This window comes from Monomorium pharaonis, chromosome 5 (assembly GCF_013373865.1).
Source record: "Monomorium pharaonis isolate MP-MQ-018 chromosome 5, ASM1337386v2, whole genome shotgun sequence".
Taxonomy (NCBI): domain Eukaryota; kingdom Metazoa; phylum Arthropoda; class Insecta; order Hymenoptera; family Formicidae; genus Monomorium; species Monomorium pharaonis.
The window spans coordinates 18,390,907-18,413,462 of record NC_050471.1 but is presented as its reverse complement, the minus strand read 5'-3'; the positions used below and the strand labels follow the sequence as shown (position 1 = coordinate 18,413,462).

The 22,556-nt window shown below is 32.4% G+C and overlaps 2 protein-coding genes and 1 long non-coding RNA gene across 3 annotated transcripts; 2 read left to right on the top strand and 1 right to left on the bottom strand.

The window, feature by feature from the left end:
- Nucleotides 1-4,396: 4,396 nt before the first annotated feature.
- Nucleotides 4,397-9,636, top strand: LOC118645818. Its single transcript, XR_004963425.1, has 2 exons — nt 4,397-5,555; nt 8,376-9,636. It is a non-coding gene; the product is annotated as an uncharacterized LOC118645818 (long non-coding RNA).
- Nucleotides 9,637-10,512: 876 nt separating this feature from the next.
- On the bottom strand, nt 10,513-14,503 carry LOC118645846. The gene is made up of 4 exons (XM_036287604.1): nt 14,163-14,503; nt 13,701-13,899; nt 13,407-13,565; nt 10,513-13,023 (listed from the first exon to the last, which is right to left on the bottom strand). Exons 2-4 carry the CDS (start codon nt 13,894-13,896, stop codon nt 10,649-10,651), a joined length of 2,730 nt encoding a protein of 909 aa, XP_036143497.1. The 5' UTR covers nt 13,897-13,899; nt 14,163-14,503; the 3' UTR covers nt 10,513-10,648.
- On the top strand, nt 14,503-22,080 carry LOC118645847 (early endosome antigen 1-like). Its single transcript, XM_036287622.1, has 12 exons — nt 14,503-14,571; nt 15,088-15,171; nt 15,518-15,651; nt 15,743-15,841; nt 16,495-16,704; nt 16,795-16,896; nt 17,555-17,761; nt 19,903-20,158; nt 20,709-20,806; nt 21,096-21,351; nt 21,425-21,832; nt 21,917-22,080. The coding sequence occupies exons 4-12, from the start codon at nt 15,743-15,745 to the stop codon at nt 21,988-21,990; spliced, it is 1,710 nt and encodes a 569-aa protein (XP_036143515.1). The 5' UTR covers nt 14,503-14,571; nt 15,088-15,171; nt 15,518-15,651; the 3' UTR covers nt 21,991-22,080.
- Nucleotides 22,081-22,556: the final 476 nt, after the last annotated feature.

The window sequence follows — 22,556 nt, the reverse complement described above, 5'->3', positions numbered from 1 at the left end:
TTGCTCATCTATCGCACGAATTTCAGTTAAGAACATGCTCGGCAATGCCTTACGAAACGTTATGTTATCCGCTTTGATAATTACCTCGGCCATCTTAGAATATCGTTACCAATTATGACGTTATTGTTCATTGCTTCAGTCGGAACTACGTGGATAGTGCAAGGGAATTCTTCACTATCAACGTTTATAACAGCTTGGAAACAGCCTAACGATTTGACTTCATTTTTCCCAAAACCTCTTAAATAAATCTAGTAATTTACGCGGACCGATCATGTTATAAGCGTCTTGACTTATGACAGTAACTTGACTACCCGTATCGACTAAAGCATTGAAACACGTACCGTCTACCGTTATTTCTTTTAACATCCTGTTCGTCACCGTCGATGCAATAATATTTACCGTCGTTTGCTTCTTATCTACTTTGTTTCCTTCCACCGAACCGCACTGATTGGCTGTATGTCCGAACTTTTGACATTTGAAACACTTCTTACCGAGTTCCTTGTCTTTACAATCTCTCGACTTGTGTCCTTTAGCACCGCAATTAAAGCACCTTGTCTCTGCTTCCAGGTCTTTGCTTTCCGTCTTCTTCGTTGACATTGGCTTCTTCCAGGCTTCTTTCTTCCTCTCAGGTTCACTCTTCCCGTGGCTGCTTCTATTCTTCTCTAGATTTTTTCTGCGAACAGTTTCATATACCTTGAGCTTTTCTTTCAAATCCTCCAATTTCTTGGCTCCATATAACATCAACTTATTATTCGTGTCATCCTGTATGCCGTCTATTACGTATTGAATAAGCGACTCTTGATCTATTCTTCCACGTGACGCTAGTTCCTTCATCGCTAAGTAATATTCTTGTACTGTTTCCTCCCTTTTCAGCTTCCGTTTAGCCAACATTTCATGCAACTGGGCGCCATTGATTTTGTCAGCGAATTCATCTTCTAAAACTGTTTTTAATTTCCTCCATGTCTTAATCACTCCTTCACTCTCTACAAGCATCTTAGCCAGTCCTGTTAGTGATCTTTTGGCGAATATCAGTTTTTGAAGTTCTGTCCATTTGAACAAGGCAGCCGTCTCCTCGAAGTCTGCTATCCATCTTTCCACCGGGTATGCTTCCTTGCCGCTAAATTGTCTTACAGAAGCTTCTACGTCCTTGTAACTCATAGAAAACTTCATATGGTATCTGACAGCTCTGACCTCACTTTCGTTTTCGCTCTGTATTTCCTCGCCGTTTTCCCCGTGTTCTTCTTCGTCCAGTCTAGCGCTCGGTTCTTCGTCCGCTTCCTCGTCTCCGTCATCTGTGTCTTCCGGGTTGTGTCCAGGCACTAACGAATTTATATCGAGTAGCCCTTTGCAGATTCGGCTTATTAATTCCTCCTTACCGCCATCGTATTCCAATCCTAAAAGATTGCAGCAAGATATTAAATCGCCAATCGTCAGACGTCGCGCGTATTCGAGCTTGTTTACATATTCCGGGGTCTCTTCTCGAAACGCGAAGCCCTGGAAATTTCTAAGTCGTTTCCGATTTCCTCTATCCCCATCTTCTTCAAAAATGAATTTATGTAACGCTCTCACCGCAGCCGCTGACGCCGTCTTTATTTTCTGTCTTATCGACTCTATTTGCGCGAGGTTTTCCATCTTTGAGATCGCTGTGGACTCACCTGAAGACCCTCGACCAATAGCGGTGCTTGCCTGAAGGCGCTCGACCAATAATGGCTGTCGCGCAATGTGGCGTGTGGGTATTCACTGTGATTCGTAGATGTTGGCTATCCTGGAATATGGCGACGAAACCCAACTTTGCGCGGTGCTTGCACGCGATACTGCGCAATGGCGGTCACTTCCACTTTCACTTTCACTATCACGTTTTCCGGCTTTTCCTTGACGATATCGTCTCGTGATGTTCGCTCGTTGCTCGCAGCGTCTTTCGTTCTCTCCTTTCCGTGTCTCTTCGTCCTCTCTTCTAACGTCCTTTAGTCCTCTCTCTCTCTAACGTCTTTTCGTCTTCTCCCTCTAACGTCTTTTCGTCTTCCGGTCTCTGCGTCCCGGCGTCTTCTCGCCCTCCTATCCTCGCGTTCCTTCGTCTCTGTTTACGTCTCGGCGTCCTTTCGTCTTCTCCTCTCAGCTTCTTTCGTCTTCTCGTCTCGGCGTTCTTTCGTCTTAGCGTCCTTTCGTCTTACTGTCTCGACATCCTTTCGTCTTCCGCTCGTTTTCTTGATCCGTGATCCCGGACGAGCCCCCAATTTTGTAGGATCTTAATCTTTCTTCGCACTTTTTCGGCGTGTGTCGTGTCGCTCGCTCATGCCGCCGCCGCCATCACTCTCCACCCTCCTTTTTTACGCCGCGCGTGTCTTCCGCCTTTTTTTTAGCGCCCTCCCACGGCGCTGACTTAACTTATTAACTAGCCGCGAACTACATCTAGACGCCGCATCCCACATATCTGTTAATTTTATATTTCGCACTAAAATTTTTCTCATAATATGTTGCAATTGTAGCGCGTTCGGATTATTATTGTGACCATTGCAACTTCTTATTTTAGCAAAAAACAATTCTAGGTGGTCCTGAGAAAATTTGTGCGTTAATACATATTTATATAAGGGATTAGGTGAAAATAGTAAACGTTTGGATATTGACAAAACTGATTTAGCAGTTATTATAAGACCATAGAGAAGTGTTTTTCTACCCGATATTTTCAAAAATTTCCTCCTTTTATTTTCAATAAAAATAGATATTTTAATTTCTCTTTTACCATTTCTTGTAAATAAGACCAATTTTGTATTGTAATCGGTTGTTTAAAATTTTTGCCAAACGAATTTCTAGAATTTAGGAAGTCAAATAATCGGTCAATTCTAATAAATGTTACAGTTTTTTCACTATCTTTAAAATTATCAAGACCTACTTGTTTTAAAAATTCAATTGCGTTTGCAACTGAAGCGCTAAATGTATTGGCTGCATATATAACCTTCATTTTGTTCTGTTGCTAATATATGCATTGAGAACTTAATTTGTTTTTTAATTTAAACGTTAATAGTTTTTGAAATCTATGTAAAAGTACCATATAAAACCATTTTATAGATTTTCCAGTGATCATAGAGTGCATCACATTCACAACAAAGCATAAAAACTAAGACTTCTTTCGCTTCAGTTTCTTTCTTTTTGAAATTTAGATCATTACCATTATCACAATAGCCTACAAATTTGTTATCTGTCTGACTCCAACATAATTGTTGCCTTATGGACATACCATCAAAGATTAAAGCGCAGTCTTTATTTTTGTCACGTATTTTTTCTAATATTTCCAATACTTGAGTAAAAAAACCAGGTTGGATATGAATTGCAGATGTCCAATGAAATTATTGAAGATGGATGAGGCAACATCATAATTTTTCTGCAAATAAGATAATAAATAAATATTATAATATGTACATAAATATAATCTGAGTAATTTTGCTATTAAAATTATTTTTATATTAACCATCCTTCATATATAGATAGAATAAAGGTTTCATGCTTGAAGGTATAAATATTTTAATTGAAAAGAAATATAATAAGTTAATTAATAGGAAATTAAAATAAATAGGTGCGTTCGGCAAAACAAATATGAGGCGTCTGGAGGCTCTGTTAAAACATTCTGTTTTTGTTATTTATTAAAACTGAACAAAGATAGAAATAAGAGAGCACTCCGACGTCTCACAATCAGATTTGCTTTGCTAAATCCACGTAATATAAGTAGGAATAAAAGAAAAGGTGCTAACCGACAGTATGCATACCCACACAGCACGGAGAACTCCCGGGGAGCTCCCGAGGAGCTCACAAAATTTTTCATAAGCTTCATTTAAGCTTCCAAAAAATTCGCACGGAGCTCCCTGGAAGCTGCTATGTCCGCTTTTGAGAGCTCCTTGAGAGCTTCATTTGAGCTCGCAGGGAGTTTATAAATCATGTTTTAAGAGCTTCCTGCAAGCTTCAAAGTAATTCCTGGGAAGCTTTTATACAAGCTTCCTGAGAGCTTCATCTAAGCTCGCAAGGAGTTCAGAAATTATGTTTTAAGAGCTCCCTGCGAGCTTCAAAATAATTCTCGGGAAATTTCTATATAAGCTTCCCGGGAGCTCTTATGTCCGCTTTTGGGAGCTCCCTGAGAACTTAGATGAAGCTATCAGGGAGCTTATATAGAAGCTTCACGGGAATTATTTTGAAGCTCGCAGGGAGTTCTTAAAACATTATTTCTGAATTCCCTGCGAGCTTAAATAAAGCTCTTAGAAAGCTCTCAAAAGCGGACATAGGAGCTGCCGGAAAAAATTTTATTTTTATATTTTCTCAATTTTTGGAAGCTCTCTCTGAGTTGCGAAGGCCCACGAACTTTCTTCGTGTAACAAAAACAATATATACTACACTTTGCTGCTAGTGAAGTACTAACTGCTAGGTAAGCCGTGATTGATGGTTTTCTTTTATAAGCCTTTTGGAGTAAATTTTCTCACAAGAAGGAGGAGCGCCGTGCCTTCGCCTAGTGGCGATCTTGCGAACTACTCGCGGCTGTATAACTATACATACAGATATGACTATACATTAATTTACCCGATATGTTCAATCTCTGAGAGTTTGTTTTGTCGAATTTTGTAAACTTCTAGCATAAGACTGTTGAGCCAATCAGTTCCCAGCATAAAGTCGCCATATAGATATGCATAAGATGCTTATTGGCCTAGAGCTTTTACGCTTAGTACCATCACACACGAAATGGCATAACCTGCATATGCATAGCATAAGACCGTTCAGCCAATCAGTTCCCAGTATAAAGTCGCCATATTGATATACATAAGATGCTTATTGGCCTAGAGCTCTTAGGCCGGTATTCATAGTCGGGTCTTATATTTAAGATCATCTTAAGTACTGTCTTAAGATGCCATCAACCAATCACAGAGCCGTATTAGCATCTTAAGACATTGCTTGAGACGATCTTGAAATAAGATTTGACTATGAATACCGGCCTTATGCTATGTTTATGCAGCTTATGTCATTTTGTGTGTGATAGCCCTTAAGCCTCGTCTACAGAAGTCGCAAGCAGCCAGTGCGACTTGCGACAGCCAATGAGCGTCTAGTTTCTAGTTAAAGCTCGACAATCATTGGCTGTCGCAAGTCGCAACTGGCTGCTTGCGACTTCCGTAGACGAGGCTTTACTCTTTGCTCAAAGAGGATCAGGGGTTCGATTCTTGAATTCATTCGCAAGAAAACGTATTCGCAAATTCTGTTCTTACAGAAAAGTTAGAAATTTATTGGCTATCGTATGGCTATTAACCAATAAACTTACAACTTTCTGTTAGAGCGAGTATTTGCGTATACGTTTCTCTTGCGAATGACTTCAAGAATCGGGCCCCAGATAGAGTGGAAGCTGGCCGTATCCGCCATCTAGCAGTTCGGAGACTACGTGCCATCTTTCTCTCTCTTTCTTACAAAGCTTTGTTCTCTCACTCCTTCAAGATAACCTCCTTTAACAGTTGCGCTTGGTTGTCGTCGGCAGGGGTGGCACTCACTTGGACACGGTTCAAATGGACACGGTGCATTTGGATACGGTATTTTGCGCACGGTTCAAATGACTACGGTGCATTTGCACACTGTGCATTTAGGCACAAAAGAAATTTTATTAAAAATGTACACCAGTTATATGCACACGTAAAATTTGACCACCGGATATTTGCACACAAAAAAATGCCCACCGTTCACTTGGACATGTAAGGCCGGATCTACAATAGGTGTAGTAAATCTTATGCCATAAGAAATTGACCAATTATAATCGAATATGAGAAGAATAATCAAATATAATTGGTTAATTCCTTATGGCATAAGGTTTACTACACTATTGTAGATCCGGGCTAAAAGTTGCACACCATTCATTTGCACACCGCTCACTTGCACACCATTCACTTGCACACAGTTCACTTACCCATCACTCATTTGCACACGGAAAGATGCGCACTGATCATTTGCACACGGAAAAATGCGCACCAATCATTTGCACACGGAAAGATGCACACCGTTCATTTGGACACGGTGCTTTTGGACACCGTTTATTTGCACACCGCTCAGTTGCACATCGTTTAATTGCACACTAATTAACTTAAGTGATGCAAGTTTTGGGCCGCGAGCACCTCGGGTGCTCCGCCGGGAGCGTCCCAGATGCGCACAGTAATAAACGGACACAGCAAGCTGAGTGAAACGGACACAGTAACAAACAGACACAGACCAAACGGACACAGTAATAAACGGACACAGTAACAAACGGACACCGACCAAATGCGCACAGAGCGAAACGGACACAGACCAAATGCGCACGGACCAAATGCACACGGACCAAATACGCACACTGCACATGCGCACACTGCACGTGCGCACGGACCAAATGCAATCCATGTACATTGCAAGCAGAGTAAAGTCCACATAGGTTAGTGACTTGGACGGGGTGGGTGCGGGAGGGGGGCCGAAGGCTCCCTATACAAACAGCTCAATAGTATCCTAATATTCCAAAAGTCAATACACAAATGCCGAGAAAGCCATCGTGTATCGGATAACTTTAGAATTTTGCGGTTTGTTTCCTAAAAACATTCACAAAATTCTTGAAAAATAGCAGATCGCTTGGGACTATTGTTAATAAAAGTTGCTATTTTTTAAATATATTCCTCGCAATAGTCTGGAATTTTATTGCATGCAGCATGTGCAACTAACGCGGCGGAATGACATGGGCAAGACAATGTTAAAACATTTTTACAAATGTTCCCAAGCTTTGTTTCAAAAGATGAAATTTTCCAACGCAGTAACCAATTTCCAAATTTAAAGTCTCTTGTAAATACTGTTAGATCACTGCCAAATTCGAATGCCGACTCAGAGAGAACCTTTTCCTTTTTACCAGATTTAAAAACAAAAAAACGAAATAAATTTTCGCCTGCAGCGGTCAATGCTACTTGTGTCTTGAAATCAGCATTGAAAGCGAGAAAAGAAAATGCTCTCGATATAAAAATTAATGAGAAGCATTTAACTTTAATGTCTACAAATAAATTATATCTTACACGTCCTAAAAGAACCAAATTTCATTTAACATTAATGCTGCAGGTAGTGATGATGATGATAATGATGATGATGATGAGATTCATCAGCCTTCCACTTCAAATAAACAATAATGATGTTTAAAAATTTGGTCTAGAACGCTAGACCTCACATCTATAAATAGATGTGTTAAAAATATGAAACAATTAAATGTGGTATAATAGGACTACTGGCAAAGGTCCACGTAAAAAAACATAACGCGCTATTAATGGCACGTCATGGGTAGCGTGGAAGCCATTTAGTAATTAACAAATAAATGTCATAAATACGCCAACATCGAAAAAAAAAAGTTAAAATCTCATCGGTGAGAATTATAATTGCAACATCAGTTGTTAAATTCTGATTTAAACTACAATATTTTCTTGTAATATCAACAGTAATTAATAATAAATACCCACACAAATTTGTGAAATGTATAAAATTAATATAACGTGTTCATGTTCTTGAAATTAATTCCAAAATAAATTAGACAAGAGAAGTATAAAAATAATTCGCAATTTAACAAAGTATAATAAGTAATAAAAATATATACATACATAAAAATAGAATACGTGATAAATTCAAGAGTTTTCTGTCTCACATTTATTCCTGAAATGTCGGTTGGATATGACTTAGTTGAGTTTTAACAGTGACTAAATACTTTGTCAAAGATGAGTTTGTCACGAGTCTTGTTATTCTATATGTATTTTTATTACTTTCTTATTTTGTTAGATTGTGGACTAGTTTTATATTTCTCTTATTTAATTTACTTTGTAATTAATTTAAAAAATGACACAATCACGTTACATTAATTTTACATATTTCACGAATTTATGTATGTATTTAATATAATTACTGAGTATTAATATGTAAAAAAGTTGCAATGTAATTAAGATTTAATAATTAATGTTATTGTTACCACCGATAAGATTTTAATTTATTTTTCATTTGACATGTTGGCATATTAATTTAATAATTATAGTACATCTGGGGAAACTATATATACATAAAAAATGATTGAATAACGAAATGTCTATTAACTATTATAGAATAAAGAATTTGGATATAAAGATCTTTTGCTAACTCGTCAACTCTTTTTATTTTTAGTTGTATTTAATAATTTATTAAAAATTGTTATTATTACTTAAGGTACATTTATAATTGGTTTTATTATAATTAATTTATTATAATTTAAATAAGACAATAAATTACATTAATGGAAAAAAATTTAATAATTAATAATAATGAATAATATGATCAATGCTATCAATGATTGATATCAATTCATCTGCTTATTGATCGCGATGCTTTAGATGAGCGGGAGACATGCGAGGGGCCGAGGGGAGCATAGACGCCTTTCGTCAAGCGTCAATCGCTGGCCGCTGAACGCACGCTTTCGTAGCAGCCTTGGAGGAAGAGAGACAGACGCTTCTCTCTTCTTAATAACCGAGTAGCGGCAGGCGTAGCGAAAGCGACCGAGCCGGCCCGAGGCTCGAGGTACGAACGTGACCGACTTGGGTGGTCGGCGGTGTTCTGCGGTGCTCGGCGGAGCCAGGCGGAGCACCCGAGGTGCTCGCGGCCCAAAACTTGCACTACTGCACTTCCCTGCTAAAAACGACCAATTAAAACCAATTAGTACCGCATTTAAATTCGTAAATTTCACTCGTTATCAATGCGGATTTAGTTGGTTAAATCGGACGCCCGATTGAACTTCAATCGGTTTCAATATCAAGTGAATTGGGATTGGATTCTATATGGTACTTCCGGATTAATTTTAATCGGGTGTTATTGGATTAAATTGTTGAGTTGATCCTGAATTGCATTGAATATGGTCTTTCCGAATTGACTTCAACTGGGCGCTATTGGTTTTGACTGGACAAGTATTTTCAACATTTTGAATTGGACTGAATGTGATATTTCCGAATTTAGTTCAATCGGGCGCTATGGGTTTTGATTTTTAGATTATATGCACAGTCTTGACTTGGATTGAATCTGGTATTTCCGAATTGATTTCAACTGGGCGCTATTGGTTTTGACTAAACAAGTATTTTCAGCCTTCTGAATTGGACTGAATGTGATATTTCCGAATTTAGTTCAATCGGCCACTATCGGTTTTATTTTTTAAATTATATGCACAATCTTGACTTGGATTGAGTATGACATTTCCGAATTGACTTCAATCGAGTGATATTGGTTTGGATTGTACACATAATTCCAAAATTTTGAATTGGATTGAATGGGGTATTTCCGAATGTAGTTTAACCGGACACTATCGGTTTTGTTTGTTAAATTGTGCTTAAATTTTAATTGGATTAAATACGGTATTTTCGAAATAACTTCAATCAGACGCTGTCGGTTTTAATTGTTAGAAATATTTTTACTTTTTACAATTTTGAATTGGATTGAATGTGGTTTTTACAATTTAATTTTAATCTAACGCTATTTGTTTCAATTGTACAATTCTACCTCCATTAAAATTGTATTTTTATGTTACCTTTATTTAGATGCTGTTAGTAGTTTAATAAACTTTATGTTTCTTTAAAATTATAATTTAAATAAAATTATTGAATTACTCATAAACTTTTTTAATAAAAATTTGTAGATTAAGAAAACATTAATATATATTTTGTACTACGTAATAGAAAATCAGAAAAAATAGAAATAATAAAGACTTAAAATACATTTATAAGTTTTTATAAGTTAAAAAGTAATATAAATGCTTTTACTTTTTAACATATTTTAAATATATATTCTATTTGATAACATTCTTTTTTCATAAAATTTTCAAAGAAATTATTATTTTTATTGTAAGATAGTATAGAATTTTAGTGCAAGATATAACACTCACGACAAGATTTTGTCAGTCTTTATTTTAAAGTAATGTATTTATCAAGCTTATAAAAATGATGATTTAATAAACGTTATGTGAAACCATTATAGCTACGTCAGTGGTATAAGAAAAAATAATTTTATTATAATAATTAGCAAATAAAATATTCAGTATATATATTCAGTACATACAAATAACATATTCAGTAATGTAATGTATCTAATGTTCATAAAATACATAAATCTGGAAGAAAAGCTACTTTTTAAAGCAAAAAATTATTTTTTGAAAATTTGCATAACCAGGTTCTTCTTGGGTTTAATAATAAAATTATTTATATTTATTAAACGAGTAAATAGTTTTGGATAAAAATTTGTAGATTATAAACGTTAGAATATTTTTTTAAATTTACATTAAGTTTAGAAGCTTTAAAACATAATATAATTACAGAAAATTATAAATATTTTAATATCAAGTGGGTCTCTCAGATGCCACCGCGGTAGATTAAAACATTTTAGGTCTCACTTCTTACATTATTGTAAAATATACGTATAAGAGACTAATGAACAAAAAATATAAAAAGAAAACTTTATTTTATAAATAAATACAATAATCATGTGTAATAATGTTACATAATAATTACAATATTGTATATTTTATGTATAATATACATTATTTATACATATTTCATAATGTAATTAACATTTAATATTACATATTGTACAGTTAAACATATTTTAAACAGTTTTGGGAAACATATCATTGTATTTCAAAAGTATTTGGTAATTTGCATAAAAATTCAAGATTATTAATGTTTACAGAAATTATTTTTGAAAGTACATCTGTAATAGGAACAATTTTATAATTTTGAAAATCTTCGGTTCTAATTTTTTTTATGTGCGTTACAATAAAAGGATCTTCTGAAAATGTAACAATTTTTGAAAGTGCAAGATAGCATTTGTTTTCTTTTTCTATAATATCTATTATCCGACCAAAATGTCCTGATTTTAATTGTATCATTGTATCATTAGTACGTTTTACTTTTGTATATTTTATACTATGGAAAACTTTACCGTTATAAATACATTTTTTAAATACACGGCAATATTGTCCATCAATTTTCTTGGAGTAGCTTGCTCCCGTAAAAACAACATCTTCACCACAATAAAAATAAGTTGACAAATTTTTATGCCTAAATATATCAGTACAATAATTTTTAATAATATTTGACGAGTAATTAACATTTCCTGTTTTGAAATGTAATTGTTGTAAGTGTTTCCTCGCTATTTGCTGATCCATCTTGTTAGGACCATTTATCAATTGCTTTAATTGAAAAATATTTCCTTCAAACGGAAAAGTCGAATTGTTCCAAAGAGGACCAGTTTGCCTAACTGATTGTACAACATGCAATAAAATATGAACATTAAATGTCATACTTTCAACTCCGTAATAAACCTGATAATAACCAACAAACTTTAGGGCGTCATATTCGCATTGTACTAATTCTTCTTCGGTGATTGTTGTTTTTAATAAAGTGTACAAAATTCTGACGAGTAATGAATAATGTTTAAGAGCTGTATCATGAAGGATATCTTCCAAACATGGTAGACTGTAGACTAATATCCATGTTTTCACTTCAGCACCTTTTAACTTTTCTTTTCGTGATCGTGGAAGTCGATGTATATCCTGGGTAGGTGTAATAGATAACAGACGTTTTTCAATAGCTTTGACATCCGCATTACGTAATTTAAACATTGATTGTGATTTTGGGCATGTCCACTTATTGTATAACTGCTGCTCAATACCAAAAAGGATAGTATGTAAATAGTCAAAAGAAAAGGACCACACGATATCTATACATGGAATTTGAATTAAAGCAGTATTTCCTTTTACTCCTCTCTCTTGACGTTTATTTGATAAAGTAACAGTTTTTATATCCTTTAAATGACTTTCATGAGATCTTAATTCGGGATCGATATCTCGTAAAGGATATCTAATACCTGAAACTTCTTTAACATAACATCCTGGATGGTAACACCAGCTACAACCATAATACCCATTAAATTGCATTCTATTTTGCAAGATTGGTCGACATACAGAGTCTACACAGTAAGCTAATGGACAAAATTTTACAATAATCGATTCATTTTTTAAATTAGTTACTTCGATACCATTTTCATACAATAATTTTGCTTCATCGATAAAGGTAGAAAAAAATAATTGAGCTATGTCACTTGTAGGTTCTTTTGTACAAGTTAGTATTCCACATAGTAGAATTTGTTTAAATCTACTGATAGGTGATACAAAATTTGGTTGTACTGAAAGTGGATAAAAGCCTCGTTTTCCACTGTTTGTCAGTGGTGCACCATCGGTACTTATATTATAAGTTAAGTAACAGGTATTTCTATTGTTAATTTTGTTGTATAATTTACTGTCATTAACATCTCTCATAATCTTTGTGCTATCAACGTTACACTGATTTACTGTCACTGAGTTAATAAAATTAAAAATTTCTTGTTTAATGTAGGGAGATTCAAATAACATTTTTAACTGATATGTTAAATTAATAGACGTAAAATAGTTTGTAGATTTTAACGTTATTTTATTATTTGTATCACATTTTGAACATGTTTTTATATAATTCTTAAAATTTAATTTTGATATTGAATATAAAATTTCTTTGTTGCAAGAATTACAATAATAATGATAATTTATTTTATCGTCTGGTGGGTCAAATCTTTGTTGTAATCTATACTTTGAAATATTTATATCTTTGAACTCGGGTCCTGCAATTAATTTTATTAACTCAATCAGTTTTTGTCTTCCTAAATCTGACAGTCTAAATCGAATTGAGAATCCCATTATCAAAGTCATTATGTCACGAATAGTTAAATTAGTTTTCTCAAACATTATAGTATTATCATCAAATGACCCATTAGTCTCGTCGTCACTGATATTCGCATCATAATCATCACTATCAAATTCATTGTTATCAGAATCATAGCCATTTGAACTACTCTCACTCATATGTTTGTCATCATCTTCACTATTGTCTTCTACACTGCTGGCATCTTCATTTTCTTTGTCCTCGTCTTCATTGTTTATATGAATAATTTCATTATACTCAAATGTATCTATAACGCAATAAATGCCTTGATTATACATTATTGATTCTGACAATAATCGAAATGAGTACCTTACTAGTAGAAAATAGGCGTCCATAGAAACTATTGGAATGTCTTTGTGGAAGACTACATTATTAGATAATACTATATAGACTAGGGTAGAACTTAATTGGTTAAACTAGCTATATATAATATTAGATCTACGTGGATGCCTCGATAATGAAAATAAAGTTTCTATAGGTTAGAAGATTTTTTAAATAAAGTAGATATAATAAACTTTTCATTTTACAAATCTTTGAAAAATCTAAGTTACAGGATTTCTACTTCAAACTGTGCGAAATATAAATTCTTTATTTTAAAAACTGTAAATCAGGGCCACAGCGTGTACATACCTTCAATATTTAAGTCAGGTTTATATTCTGGAGAGCGAATCGCTGTGGAATTATTACTACTAGCTTCATTATTATTCATTCTCATGTCACAATTATTCTCACTTCTAATACAACAATCACGGTTCTGCTCATTATTCAAGTTAGAAAAATTACTGCTTTCTAAAAAAATTAGTAATAAAAATTACTTATTTTATACATTACTCTCCATATTAAACTGTTTTTTTTACAATAATGTCGACGGTTCAATATTTTAATGTTACATTATTTTGACATATATATTAGAATATTTTTTACCTGGCACAAAAGCTAATTGATGTTCATAACTCGTAAAAGAATCCCACTTTGATCTAGTAACCCAAGATAAATTATCTCTGAAGTGAGTCTCATAATCTTTATACAATCCTGTTTTGTAACGTCGTTTTACTTTTTTGGGAACTGCATTATTTATATCATTATCAGAATTAGAATCACATGATGACGAATCACTCATTATCTGAAAACATATTTAGCAATAATAAAATTCAAATTATGTACATATATAGTTATTTTATTTTTATTTCTTTTAATCAAAATATAGCTGGAGTATTAATTATGTATTAATTATTAGTTATAATATATTTTTTATATAAAAAGAATTATAAAATGTAATTATTATGTGTACATAATACATTATGCACTTAAAATTTTATGTTATACACTTTATTATTTTACTTTAATTACAAAAAATATGGGTTGATTTTATTAAAATATACTTACCCGATAATGTATAATATATAATATATACTTTACTTTTTCAATCAGGCTCACTTTCACATATATTTATAAAAAAGTAATTGTTTCATTTAGATCCCGCACCTCAAATATCGATGTAATTATGCGTATTTGACGCGATTTTGCTTAAAACGAATAAATCTGACAAGAATAAGCGTGCATCAGAAAAGCGATCGAGATACTAATCGTTATTAAAGTTGACGAATTAAGGTTAAGAAATCTGTCATACCGAAAAAGCGACGGAACACTATGCGCACGCTCTGTAGTCCCATACGCATGCTCTATGATCACGTGATGTGCTCGTGGCCGCGGCCATGATAGTGAACATTTGCAGAAAGGATCGAGTGGCGGCCGGGACACGTAAAGGCTATTCTACAATTGCGTAAGCGTGATCGTAAGTGGTTGTAAGAGTGTGTAAGGCGTCGTTGTAAAGCGGTACTTCCGGTTGTAGAGCGTGTTGTGGAAGATGGTTGAATTTCATCTTTCACGACTACAACAGATGTGAACGTAAGAGCCAACCAATCAGAGTGCTGTTCACGTCATCATGCCGCACACCGCCATAATTTACTGCACTCTGATCGGTTGCTGTAATCAAGTTTACAACGTATCTTTACTCTATTGTAGATTGATCCGTTGTAAAACATTTATGACTACTACTACTCCTACTCCTACAACCTTACGCTTACGCAATTGTAGAATAGCCTTAATACGCAGTATTCACATATTTGCAAGGTACACGATTATAAACACGTGTGGTGACGCTTTTGTACTTGTATTTAGTAGAAACATTTAGATAAAAATTATTTCTTTGTTTAGATAAAAATGTACGCTTATATAAAATTGTTATCTGGGAAAAATAAAGACAAAAAAAAAATTATTCCCACATCTTGCATCAAGAATTTTAAACCAGAGTCACACAAGAAAATTTTAAAGTATCAAGTGGAAGAAACAGTAGGCGAAGAACCGTATGTAGCAACGATTTTGTTACTATCAGGTATATATATAATAAATATTACAACTTTTATTCGATTTTGGTTACGTTCCGTTTCACGCATGATGCGTATGATGCATCGTTCATCCTCGTTTATCGTACGTTAGATAAACAACAAAGATGAACAATATATCATGCGTATCATGCGTGAAACGGAACGTAATAGGCTGCACGTTCCGTTTCACGCATAATGCGCATAATGCGTCTTTCATCTTTATTTAACATCAGATAAACAACAAAGATGAACAATGCATTATGCGCATTATGCGTGAAACGGAACGCAGCCATAGCCTTTGCCTGGTTTTGTTCTTTGTTTTTATATATACATGTTGCTTGTGTTATATATTAGATTCAAATGAAGAACTTAAAGAAATAATTAGAACAAAAAGTGTTCGTGCTTCACCATCGTATTTGCTTGTGACAGCTTCGGATAAATCTGACAACGAGGGAAAAAAACAGTTAAAGCGTTCAAAAACTTTTCAAGTTAGTCGTGTCCTATATATCACAAATTTTCTGTTAGATTTCTGTTTAAAAATATTGTACAAATTATTTATTATATATTTTTCATCAATAGATGAATCGTCAGTTAAAAGAACAAGAGGAACTAGTCTGTAATAAATTATCAAAGTTTAAGAGTGATTTATTGCCAATAAACGTTACATTAAAAGATAAGGTAAATGAGTGAATTCATATAGTATAACTATAATAAATAGAAAACAAAAAATGAGATAACTTAGTAATTATAGCCAAGGAATAAGTAAATGAATAGTCAACAAACTATTTGTGTTGTAAATCACAGTCTTACAACATTTCGACCACAGAATTTGATCCTTCTAAAGTGAATTAATCCATTATCAAAATAAATTATTCGCAGGATAACGACTGTTTACAAGCTCGTGCCAACAAATTCATAAAAGTTGTGTCTCATACTGTCAATAACGAACAAGTGTATAAATAATTACATTACAAAGCAGTCAAATCAGTATATATTTTGAAAAGATGTTACAGACGTGATTTAAAAGTGTCAAGCATGGATAAAGGCGGCAGAAAGATTTTTTATGCATTGATTTGTTTGTTATTGACAATGAGACGCAACAACCATTATGAATTCGTTGGCACGAGTTTATGAACAGTTGTTGTCCTGCGAATAATTTATCTTTGTAATAGATTAATTCACTTGAGAAAGACCAAATCCTATGTTCAAAATGTTATGAGACTGTGATTTACAATAAAATAGTGTCAGTTTGTCGATCAATCTACTCATTCCTTGGTTATAATAGAAAAGTTAAGCTTCTGTACAAAATTTAAGTTTTAAATATTTTATAGGAAAATTTAGATTTGTCAAACATTACTGATACACCGCCATCACCCAAAAAATATAGAGTAACAGAAGATTTAGCACAAACAAAAAATAAATTCATGCAAGATGACAATCTAGTCAAAGCACTAACCAAAGAAACAAACACGAGAAACGAAAAGGAGAAGTGTGGTAATGAGTCCCCAAAAAAACAGTTAAAGCATTCAAAAACTTTTCAGGTTAGTCGTGTCCTATATATCACAAATTTTCTGTTAGTTTCTGTTTAAAAATATTGTATAAATTATTTATTATATATTTTTCATCAATAGATGAATTGTCAATTAAAAGAACAAGAGGAACTAGTCTGTAATAAATTATCAAACTTTAAGAGTGATTTATTGCCAATGAACGCAGTTACATTAAAAGATAAGGTAAATGAGTGAATTCATATAGTATTGTATAACTATAATAAATAGAAAACAAAAAAAGAGATAACTTAGTAATTATAGCCGAGGAATAAGTAAATGAATAGTCAACAAACTATTTGTGTTGTGAATCACAGTCTTACAACATTTCGACCATAGAATTTGATCCTTCTAAAGTGAATTAATCCATTATCAAGATAAATTATTCGCAGGATAACGACTGTTTACAAACTCGTGCCAACAAATTCATAAAAGTTGTGTCTCATACTGTCAATAACGAACAAGTGTATAAATGATTACATTACAAAGCAGTCAAGTCAGTAAATATTTTGAAAAGATGTTACAGACGTGATTTAAAAGTGTTAAGCATGGATAAAGGCGGCAGAAAGATTTTTTATGCATTAATTTGTTTGTTATTGACAATGAGACGCAACAACCTTTATGAATTCGTTGGCACGAGTTTATGAACAGTTGTTGTCCTGCGAATAATTTATCTTTCTAATGGATTAATTCACTTGAGAAAGACCAAATCCTATGTTCAAAATGTTATGAGACTGTGATTTACAATAAAATAGTGTCAGTTTGTCGATCAATCTACTCATTCCTTGGCTATAATAGAAAAGTTAAGCTTCTGTACAAAATTTAAGTTTTAAATATTTTATAGGAAAATTTAGATTTGTCAAACATTACTGATACACCGCCATCACCCAAAAAATATAGAGTAACAGAAGATTTAGCACAAACAAAAAATAAATTCATGCAAGATGACAATCTAGTCAAAGCACTAACCGAAGAAACAAACACGAGAAACGAAAAGGAGAAGTGTGATAATGAGTCCCAAAAGCTGAGCAGATCTAAAGTTATTCCAAAGGTAAAAATGATCAAAATATATTTTTTATAATTTGTACACACGCGGTCAGAATGAATGCCTGGTCATATGAAGTTAGCTGCGTTCCGAGATTTATATAGTGCATGTAACGCATTCTATACAGAAACCGCGTGTGGACATATATATTTGTTGCAGTTATAGTACTTATATAATTATTATAGTAATAGCTAATCTTTTTTGTGACATTTTACATAAACATATAATTAAATTTATGCAAAAATTTTTGTGAAATTAAAGAAACATTTTCGTTTCTTTGTCTAATAATAATAAATTTTTATTGTTTAACTAGCTGTGTCCGGCCACGCGTTGCTGTGACTCAGTCTTTTTTTTTGTTTGTTTAGATTTAGTGCACATTTGTATTATTGTTTTTCGCGCGCTCGCGTATTAGATTGAAACATTTTTTGTTAACCCTTTCTTTTCTTTATTTGTTTGTTTATATTTCAATTATATTTGTATAGTATTTTAGTTTCGCTTTAATTTCCAGGATTCAATCATTCACTTGTATTGCAAATATTCGTTGCTTCCGTCCTTCTATATTTCCTCACGTATGCTTCTCCGGCCTTCTGCGCTTCTTGCTTCTTTCTTCGGGATCGGGGGGGGGGGGTTGTTTCCCGATTCAAACTTTAAATTAACAGTAAATTTCTGCCTCTTGGTAAGCAATTTCTTCAGAAATTCATTTTCTTTTCTTTATGTTTTTTAAATTTTCGTGCTCTCCTTCTCAATATCTTGACTATCAATATCTAACCTTTTTTTTTAATATTTTGTTTATCTTTTTTTTAACTCTTTAAAGTACCTATTCCCACATAAACACTCATAAACTTGCACACACTCTCTTCCTTCAACATACTTCTATGGGCATTAATCTCACTTTATTTTTTATATTAATACGCTCCACAAATACAATAATATTAGAAGTTTCTTTTTATTTAAAATTATTTCTTATTTTTCTTTTTATTATTTTCCTTTGATCAGTTTTCCTTGGAAGCGTTTTTTGGCTTCCAGATTTTTTTGTTGAGGGAAGTTTACTATCTTCTTTTCTTCTGCGTTTTTTTCATATTCCATTTGTGCTCTAATTAATACCTCATTCATCCCATCCTCCAACTCTATATTAAGATTATATTTTATAAATTTAGTATTAAATAATTAATTTTTTCTTTTCGGAATAACTTGACATTTTAGTAATAAATTTTGGAATTATTTTACCTTTTTTTTTATATATTTTAATATTATTTTAAAATGAGAGACTTTTATTTTATTAAATAATCCTTTTTTTTAATAGTCGCACTATTTCCTTTACCTTCAAGTTGTAATTTGTTTAAATCTTCAGATCTTTTTATTTCTTCTTTACTTGCTTTATCCAGATTAACTTCTTCTAACAAAACAAATGTATTTTTTGTAAATTACCTTTTTTAACGTAAATTAATCTTTTAGTTTATTTTATTGTTATTAACTAAAATAGTTTCCAAACTTATGCTCAATTTTTCTAACTTTTAACTTCAAATTTTAAACACCTTTTTAAATGGCGTTTCTATGTGCTTTTTTGGGCCATTCTAAAAACGTGTTTATTTAGAAACATTTTTATTTTATTAACTAATCTTTTTATTTCATCGATTTCTATATTTGGGGACGCACTATCTTTTTTTCTGTCGCTTAGGGATTTATTTAAATCTTCTGTTTTCTTATTTTCTTCTTTACTTGGATTTTCCTGTATTTTTTCTTCTATAAAAACAATTTACTTTTAAATTAATTTATTATAATATTAATTTTTAATTTAAATTAACTCAATTCGTGAGAAGGTTGGAGTGAGTGTATGTTTCCTTGTCTCTCTTCGTTGGAATCTGCGTGTGTTTGAGCGTGTACGTCTTCGTTTACGTTGGCCTATGCGTATACGTGTGCTTATACGATAACTATATTAAAATAGAATACTCATTTTTTTTATTTTTTGAGGAACGTTATTTTGTACGTGTTTGCGTTGGCATATACCTATGCGAGTACGTTACCTTTTAAACCTTTTAAACTTTTAAACCTTTAATAAAATAATTAAATAAAGGTTTTTAAAAAGAATGTAATTATTTAATAAAAATTATTAAATAAAAATTTATATAGATTATTTATTTTTATAGATAACATGTATTAGTAAGGTTCATTCGCTCACAGAATGTAAAGAAGCTTTCGAAAAATTAATAAAAGAAAATTCTAAGTTACGAACAGAAGGGGATGAATTAATAAATGAAAACAAAAAATTAAAGAGCTCCAGAAAGGAACTAAAAAAGCAAATAGAAGAAAAAGAATCGGAAATAAAAAAACTTCGTGAATTAAATGACGGTTTGCAAATTAGTTTCATTCAAAAAACTAAGGAGTCTACTAAGGAGTATGAATGTAAATACTTTTTCTCGTACTTTTTATTTAAAACAAATTTATATGTATGTATGTATGTATATGAATTAGTGTTCCCCTTTTTTTCTTATCTTTCTCATTTAAGGACTTTTTACATATAAGGTTCCAAAATGCTGTGTATGCGCCAAGCTACTGTTATACTTGTGTAATCAATTTACTTTCTTAGGGTAAAGTCCCATGGAGCGAATTATGCGGAAGCGAAACAAGCGGATCACCAATCACGAGACCATTTCGACGCAATCTTTGAAAGAATTCTATCAGAATGATCCGTGATTGGCGATCCGCTCGTTCCGTATCCGCGTAATCCGCTACATGGGACTTCACCCTTACTGTCTGGATATGAGTGTCCTCTCTTGTCTGAAGCACACACGGCACTTGGCACCTTATGTAGAAATCGTCTTACGATATTTTACAATATTTAAAATACTTTTTTTTAAAGAAATATTAAAAAATTCATTTAGAGCAACTACATTTTTTAAAAAATATAAGAAATACATAATACCTGAAAATAAAATACTTTGTTTTTTTTTAGCTAAGTTAGAGCAACTTTCAAACTCAAGAGAACGGTTAGATTACTCTCAGAATTATCCAGCAATTGGAATTTTGCGTACTTCAGACGATTTCCGAAGGGTAAATAATTTTGCGCTTTCTTGGTAGAAAATTAACTAGATCACAAGGTAGATGTGTCTAACTTCTAACGTATACAAAATTTTTATTTTTATTGAGATACCCATGTAAAGTTTAGATCTAGCTAAGTTTAATCTAATTTTATCTAGTCTAGTTTTATCTAGTCTTTCACAAAAGCCCTGATAGCTTATACACAGGCGCGTAGAAAATTTTCTACCAGGGATTATTTTCTCCAATTTTATTAATAAATTATTAAAGACCTTATTTATAAATTTTCTATATTATATATTAGGTACACATTGGTAGAAACCAGTGGGTCACTGAAAAACAGTACAGTAATTTACTAAATAATTCAAAAACACCCAGTCAATGTGCTAGTAATATATTAACGCTAGTTTTCAGTATTGAAGAATTAACGACTAGCACAAAAACTGGATATGAAAGTAATAAGAAACTAAGTAAATTACGTGACTTAAATAAAGAAACGAAGAGATTGGGTAAATTAAAATGCCCAAAATTGGACGAAATAAAATACGGTGCTTGTGAAGGTATAAAAATGTAATAAGAAGTTTTATTTGTAATTTTGAGTTGTCATAAATAACATGTAGCTTTGATTTCCAGATTATTATATATATTGGATGAAACATATTTATAAACCAAATAAAGAAGGAAAAACATTGTTTTTGTCAGATATGTTGAAATTTGATATTTTTGCGGGAAGAAAAATTGCAGAAATGAAAAGACCAGAGAGAAAAACATCAAAATTAAAATCACGAAAACTTGTGGAAACTGAATCAGATGATGGAAAAAACTCGAATGAAAAGCATTCTGATTCTGATAATGAAGTAATTTGTGAAGCTGAAATTAATCAGTATAAAATACATTCCGCTAATAAGACTGAAAAACCCTCAACGGAAATTGAAACAAATGACAAACCAAATGAATATGATACTAGAAAAGGAGTAAATAAAACTACTAAGGAGACTACTAAGGAGACTACTAAGGAGACTACTTCTACTAATGAGACAGGTATGGAAACAGTTTTTGTTGACTCAGAGCATTTGGATCTTGACGATAAAGAATTAAGTTACTAAATCTAAAAAAACCTTACAGATGATGCAATAAGTGATACCAATTTTGATTGGACTCCAACTAATTCATCGGCTTCAGATGTTGAGGACATCTGAATCAAGTCTTAGAGAGAATAGTTTAGATGACGTTTTAAGTTTAACAAATACTTTAAATTTGTTACTGAATAAAAGTTTTTTATCAGTGTTTATGTTTAAAAATATTTTTTTGACGTTTTAAAATTTATTAAACTTATTGTAATGACAATTACACATTATTATAGTATATAGTAGTTTTTATTATATAGCACTTTTATAGTATTATACATATTGTATAAAAAAATTTTTTGGATTTTATAATAAATAACCACAATTATAATTAAATCAGCTTTAACCCTTCCGTTGACACATTTAATTTTTAAATCAGGTTTGTCATGAGGTGTTTAGTACCCCAGCCCTAACTTAGTTTAGACAGCTATAACTCGATCACGAACCAAACAATGAATCCATACCAAAAAAATCAAGAGCAAATGTTGAAGTGTATTTAATATAATTTGTTCTTTAAAAAAATTTAATAATAGTATTTATAAAAAATTCTATAAATTGTTAATATAAAAAAAATTTTAAAATATCGAAAATAAAAAATATAAAAAACCAAACCAATTAAAATTGATTACATTAAAACT